Source organism: Monopterus albus, unplaced genomic scaffold (genome assembly GCF_001952655.1).
Source record: "Monopterus albus unplaced genomic scaffold, M_albus_1.0 scaffold188.1, whole genome shotgun sequence".
Lineage (NCBI taxonomy): Eukaryota > Metazoa > Chordata > Actinopteri > Synbranchiformes > Synbranchidae > Monopterus > Monopterus albus.
The window spans coordinates 567388-574769 of NW_018128068.1; the positions used below are offsets into that span (position 1 = coordinate 567388).

General features: G+C 40.9%; 1 protein-coding gene across 2 annotated transcripts in view; it reads left to right on the top strand.

The window, feature by feature from the left end:
- The window catches only part of LOC109970001 (low density lipoprotein receptor adapter protein 1), a 33445-nt gene that overhangs the window by 17216 nt on the left and 8847 nt on the right, over positions 1-7382 (top strand). For both annotated transcript variants that reach the window (XM_020617284.1, XM_020617282.1), the window contains exons 2-3: positions 669-811; positions 1857-1969. In XM_020617284.1, the coding sequence (XP_020472940.1) occupies positions 669-811; positions 1857-1969 (256 nt within the window). The remainder of the gene's footprint in view (positions 1-668; positions 812-1856; positions 1970-7382) is intronic.

A 7382-nucleotide genomic window follows, 5' to 3' on the forward strand; every position in this document is an offset into this window, starting at 1 on the left:
GACTTCTTTGAGATCCGCTGTCAGGCTTTTGAACTTGGATACCCATAAGTCTTTATCCGCTATGTCAGCCAGTTCAATTTCAAGATCGGGCTGACTTATCTCTGTGAATGCGAATATGTTCGGCAGGGATGGGTTGATGTCCACGGTGTGACAGGGAAGGACAGAGTGTTTTTTTGTTCCTTTCTGAACTCCCTGAATCTTTCTCCAAATGCAGCTTGCATTGCCATAATTGCAAGGTGTAAATAATCACAATTTATGTGATTGTTCTCTTCATTGAACTCTCTCAGGGAGGGGAAGTGAGAGAGCGTACCTTTCTGTACATCTCTGGCAAACACTGTCATCTTGCGCACAAACGCCAGAACATCCTCCAGCAACTGCCTGGAGATTTTTATTCAGCGTGCTTAAGTGACTTGTCATATCCACCATGAAATAAAACTTTTCCAGCCAATCGAGGTCTCCCAGTTCGGAATAGCTGAGGCCTTTGCTTTCCAAGGTTTTCCCGTGTTCCAGACAAGCAGCGAAGCGTTTCAGCACGTCTCCCCGAAGGGAGCCACAACAAGGAGGCTGAAGAGCCACATGCGGCTCCGGAGCCTCGGGTTGCCGACCCCTGTGTTAAACAGATCAAAGCATTTCAGTGATTTCTAACAATGTCTTTTATGTCCCATCAGAGCTGGCAGAGAATTGGACGGACACCAAGGAGACCCTGCTGGAGGGGATGGTGTTCAACTTGAAGTACCTGGGTATGACACTAGTGGGCCAGCCTAAAGGCGAGGACATGGCTTCAGCTGCCATTCGCAGAATTGTTGCCACAGTGAGTCTTGACTCAAACTACTTTATAATGCATACTGTTTTACCATAACATTTGATGACCACTGCTTGACAAATCTTGCACACTATACTAGAGTGACATTGTGAAGATTTCAATTACAGTGATGCTTTTTATAGAAATTCTCATGTGGATTTGTGAAATTATAGCCTCAAACTACAGTGCATGTTGTCTGAAAACAGGGAATGCTTGTTAAATTTAGATTTTATCTGTTTTGTCTCAATGATCCAAGACAGTATTTTGTCAGGATGGAAGCTGATAAATTGCTGCATCATGTCAACAGTACATACAGCTTGTACTTCTACTTGTTTGTACTTCCGCTGCTCTCACACTGAGCATGTTTGTACTTCCGCTGCTCTCACACTGAAGTCTATGGGTTTTTGGCTAGGTGCCTGAAGCAGACAGATTTTTGCCTTGTGGTCATCGGCGCTTCCTACATGAACTAGCTACCAGTCAGGCACAGCGCCCTTTCCATTATGACAGTGTCAGTTTCCCATACTTTGAGGGCTGTGGGCTTGAGCAGATTGTTGTTTGTTGCCATCATCTCCAGGGCACATTTGCTGTTGTCACTGAGAAGTCCTGGTTTTTTATTTTACAGCCACTCTGCCTATTCTTGACCTTAACATTTGGGCTTGAAACAAACCTGCTGTTCATTTGTTGCATGGAAAGAAGGTCACTGCCATTGTCAACAGGCACTCACACAGATCACAAGCTCAGCACTCTGGCCTCTGAAACTCCAGATGGAGCAGGCAGCCAGGAGCAGTCAGTGGTTGCTAGCGCGACCTCGAGTACTCATTTTGGGCTACACATCGCTGCTTCCCTCTCCCTGTTCTGTCAGTTTTTATAAATTTCCCCTGTCTGGGCTCGCACATGCTTGGCAGTTATTTCGCATTTGAGGGTTTTTAGAAGTTTAATCAGTAGTGAAATCATCTTCCATTAGTGTCAGTGACAGGCTGGCACCCTTTTATAACTGAGGCAAGATTAAAGTTTGTTTTTTTATTTTTAATGAGTGTTTGTTTCATATCCACAGGCGAGAGCCAGCACCAAGAAGTTTAGGAAAGTAACACTGACAGTCTCGCCAAAGGGCATCATCATCACAGACACAGAGACGACAGACCTCATAGAGAATGTCTCCATATACAGGTAAATGAATTTTCTTTTTTCTTTTTTTTTTTGGCCACACTAGTGGCATGAACTGGCAGAAAAGTCTGTACAGTACTTGTACTCTTGGTTGGTTGATTTTTAGTGAAATGCCACGGAATCGATTGCAGTGAACACATTCATGTTCCTCGCAGAATGAATTTTCTGTAAGAATCTAAGTGAAAAAGACTGACTTAATATCAGAATTTATAGAGAAACCTGCAAAGTAGTGGAGATATGAGATGAGCACTGCGGTAGCAGTACGTTTGTACTTTTCCAGGCGTCGTCTAGATTCCCATTCAATGCAAACATTTTTAAATTGTGACTGTGTCAAGCATTTAGTGTAAATAAAACACTTATGTGCATTGTTATAGGTTTCATGTAAACTACTGGCTTCATGCAAGGAATTGGAAATATCATGAAAAATATTAAATTCCATACAGTCTAACTTCTGATATTCATACAGTTACCTCAACAAGGTACATATGGACTTTGTAAGCATGCATGGGTAATATGAAGTGATGCATAATAACAAGTTTATTAATTGGTTCCTAAATTAAATGAATACTCTTGGTTTTTGTTTTCCTTTTGCTTTAATGGTTCAACAACAGTAATCCTGCAAGCTGAGGTGGCTTTAACTGATACCTGATGAAACTGATATCCTCTATCCATGTCGCTTTCCCCTCTGCCCATTGGAATCCTTTTGCAGGATTAAACCAAGCAGTGTTCTGCTCAGAGTTGTTGAGTCTCATGTTTGATCAATTCAGTCAGAAACCAAGAAAAGGAGGAAGAGGAGGGGGCTGCTGGAGGCAACTGCTGCTGTATCTCTGTGTCAGTGAAAGCAAACCTTTCCAGCTTCATGCAAGGTTTCATTCTGCCAAATTAGTGATGTGTGTAGATTGTGTCTGACAGAGGATGTGTGTGCATGTGCTCTGAGGTCTGCATCTTGTTCCCATCCACCTTATCAGCAGTAACAGACCACAGTCCAGGGGAATCAACCTCGTCTTTGATCTCCTTCTCTCCTTATCATCCCCTACGTCCTTCCACCTGTACTGCTGTACTGTTTAGAAAGATCTTCTGCTGTTCATATTAACATAAACAGAGCTCTGAATGCAGGAAAACCACGACTAATTGTCTGCTTTGAGATTCACACTGCCGGTCTGTGCCAATACCCGCAAGTAATGGTAGCAGACCTGAGGGACAGGGTTTGGATTGACTGAGCATTCATTTATCCTCTTTTATGAGACATATTTTTAATTATTCTGAATACAAAGTTAAGTAATGTTTCATCAAACCAATTTTTTTTATTACAATGCAAAACGTACAAACATTCAAAGCAGTGCATGGAAGACAAACAATGGCTGCATAGATGGAACACAGGCATGCAAGTATAATGAGTGCACAGGTGGTGTGTGGGTGTGTTCAGTATATAAATAAGGTAAAGGAGGGAATTAAAAAAAGGATAAAACTAAATTGTAAATAAATAATACAGGCAGTGTGGCTGACACAGGTCTGAGAGCCCCGGAGTTAACTGTGTTTTTGGTCATTGAGTCATTTAATGTAAGAATCATGGGTGTTTGGTTAAAGCGGCCACTGACTGGAACAGTGCACCAGTTTTGTTTTCCAGTACTGAAGGCACGACAAGGGTATTGCTGTATACAGTACAATTGAAACCAGCTGTTGATTGTAAATAAAATCCAACTGTCTTATTACTTCTTAAAAACCCCTTACTTAACATCTCTTGATGAGAAGAATATTGCGAGGCATTTAACTGGTTCATATTCTGACAAGAGATCTCTGTAAGTGACCAGCATATCAGTCAGCACAAAAATAAATAAATAAATGAATAAAATGTGTCAGAGGAGGAGAGCTGAGACACTGGCTCCCTCTGGCAATGATGCACGTTGTTTTGACATGCTGTTAGATTTGTGAGATGTGTCTGCAGAGCCTCTGGACAGAGGATCCAGGATGTGACTGTGCTGCTCATGCAAATTCATGCAGATAATTTTGATTGAGAAGCAGCTTTTTCACCATTTTGCTAAGTGTTCCGACGACCGCTTCCTTACAGCAGAAGCAAGCGTTTTATATCATCACTCGCCTCTTTTTGAAAGTTGAACAAAAGTGGCTGCTTTGTTCAGTGTATATAGAGAATTTGAGACTTTAATGTGCTGAGTTCTATTCAGTCTTTGTACTGTAAATATGTAAATATTTCCATTGATATTCCTTCTCCTGCTCACAGCTGCACAGTGAGGAGATGAAAGGCTTGCGGTCCTCAGAGATGTGATGCAGAATGTCAGCTCAGCTTCTGTTGTTCATGCTCAGTGAAAGCTTTGTGATGCTGATGTCAGTGGGGTTTTTTTTTCCTGTTGCTCTGAATATGAGCTACCGTTTGTCACATAGGTTCCAGCAACTTTAAGTTAGTTTTGTGCCAGTTGTCCTAAACTCAGTTGGCATTTTATTAGGAACACAGCTAGAATGAATTCATTCTAATCCAACAGGCCTGAAGTATGTTCTCTGTTCTTAAAGGTGCTGCTGTTCACTTTTTGTCCAAACTGTTTTAGAGAGGTGTTCTATGATCATTGTGGAGTCTGTAATGCTGTTGAACTGCACTGCATTATACTGAGAGTGTATAAAGGTGTGAAAGCTCCACACAGAAGGATTGTTTTGAAGACCTTTGAACTGTACACATAAGCAGCCTACCTACAGTATATTATTTTCTTTATGTTAATAAAAATCTGTCACAGAACCTCTGGAACTTCTCTATATAATATACAATTTGCTTTACTGGCTTTACCTGTGTTTGTAAACCACATATAGTCTTCACTTGACTTTCATTTAAAAAAATTTGCTGCATCCGTATGTATATAGTATCGCAATAAAATCCTAATTTAGTTTAGATCAAGCAGTTACAGTATGTCACACTTGTTTTCTGAGCTGAAATAGGTCAACCCTCTCAACTCTTTCTCAGCTCTTTTTTTTTTTTTTGCAATTAAGCCCCAGATATAAGTTTGAGTGTGAGGGGAAAAAGGCGGTGGGGATGTACAGCGCTGGGTGTCCTGGGCATTGCTATGTGGGTCATATATCTGTGGTGCAAACAATCTGACACGGAAATGTGAGGGCTTGTGATTTCATGCTTGTTGATTGATTGAATATATTCATTTTCAGCTACTCATTTGAAGGAGGGCAACTAATGAGGCGCTGCTGGCCACAAATTATACATAAATTCACACACTGCAGACTGCAGTCCTGTGGTGTGTTCCCATCAGTGATGATGATGACATGCTTGTCAGCCTGTACAGCGGAGATTCTTCTTGCCGTGATGAGTTGAAAAGCTCCCAGTCTTGTCCTTGTTCTGCTCACAGTAAAGGTCATGTGGTTATTTATAGTGACAAAGGTCAGGTGCATCACTCCCTGTGGCTCATTTACAATTCTAATTGAAGCCACAAACATGAAGCGCACACAGCTAGTGTGACTTGAGCTCAATCCTGATTCTTACAGCCTGCATAAAATCTGTCAGAATAAACCTATCAATTTTGTGTCTGATGCTTCAGTGAGCACGTACTGTACTGTACAGGGTGTGAGAAAACAAAATGGCACAGTGGACTCTAGACATGTGGACGGTCTCCAGATTGATTTTAGATAACCACTGAAAGTTACAGATTATGGCTGCCGCTGGATTTGCAGACGATTGGATTTGACAGCTGGATACGAGAGAGAGAGAGAGAGGAGGAGAGATTTGGTGTGACTATGAGGTCTGAAGTGCAGTATAGTCACAGTGGAGTGCACTTCATGATGCAAGACGTCTCACTGACAACAGAAATTCACATATTTCAACACAATGTACCTTCACCACAGAGGATTTTTCCTGTAGTTAATAATTGCAGTATGTTGCGTAACTATGAAGGAGGCTTCAGAAATGGAAAAAAAATTGTTTATGCCTTTTTCTGGTGGTTGATATTCTCAGAGACAAACCTCTGAGGAATATCTTAAGTTATATCAACATCTGAGATGGGCTTTGCATAAACCACATGCTCTATTTGAAAATATGAAGTAGACAAGAGCTCAGTCACCGCACAGTACCTCTCTGAACTTGTGCCATGGCATAGGTCCTTGGGAGGTCTTAGATCAGCGAACAGTTTGTTGCTGGAGTTTCCCAGGGCTAAGCAATGTTGATGGGGACATCACACTTTGTCTGGAACTCCCTACATAAATGTTAGATCTGAGAGAGTTTAAATCTTCACTAAAATGTATCTGTTTGTTCTGGCCATTTAATTCTTAGTGGAGTTGACCCATTTTGTTGTTGTCTGCGATTGTATTCTCATTCTTACTTTCTATTCTATTTGAATTTGTTTTGTGTGCTGTTCATGTTTTATATCTGTGGAGCACTTTGGTCACCATGCTGTTATTTTAAAGTGCTAAATATATTTTTGATTTGGCTTACTATGCCTTGATGTATTAGATTTGATTGAGTGCAGGCTAATGTAGCTAGCTAATAGACTGTCTATGCAATTCGTTGTTCTACATGTGTCCTAAAAATTATTTTAAAAAACGCTTATTTGTGAGTTATCTGTTTTGCTTTTTCTCATTTCTGGGTCATTATGAGAACTCTCCATACCTCAAACACAATCTCAAGATGACCTTATGACATGTATTGCTTACTTGTATTAAAAGGTGTGTGTGTGTGTGTGTGTGTGTGTGTGTGTGTATGTGTATATGTATGTATGTATGTATGTATGTATGTGTGTGTGTGTATATATATATCTATATGGTTTGCCAGGTATTAACTACCTGTGGTGTCATTACTCAGGTTGAGACCAGATTAGGATTATTGACCTCCACACTTAGATGCTGTCTCTCCTGCAGTGACTCACGGTCTCACACTGTACATGCACTCTCCTCCGCCCTCACTTCAGACTAACTCGCTCAAATCTGTTTTAGCATTTGGGGACATGTGTAGTTTATTTTTTATCAATGACTATTGTTTTTCTTTCTTTTTTTGTACCGCCAAGTGTTTTGAGTTGCTCATAGTGGAACTGGAGCACTGAATACGATAATGAATCTCTTGGTTTTTAAAAGCAGGGAAAATGCCTAGCAGACGTATGTCAGTGTTTTGTGCATGTTCCTCAGCTCATCACAAATGTGACGTTACATTTGCACTAGACAGTTGCACCTCCAATAAAAGTGAAAAAAGCAAGAATGGGAGTGTTTGGTTTTCTTTTTACATTCAAGTTAATATGGGTAAGTTTAATTTGATCTGGACTTCTACTGTCTCCCCACTTGGCCCAGATTTCCCAGTTTAAAGCCTCAATGGGAGCTTAAGCCTCATTATGCACAGAGGTGGACCACCACGCAAGTATAGACGTCTCATTGATCATATATGACTGACCCCTGTGACATCATTCTGTGGTTACTCACA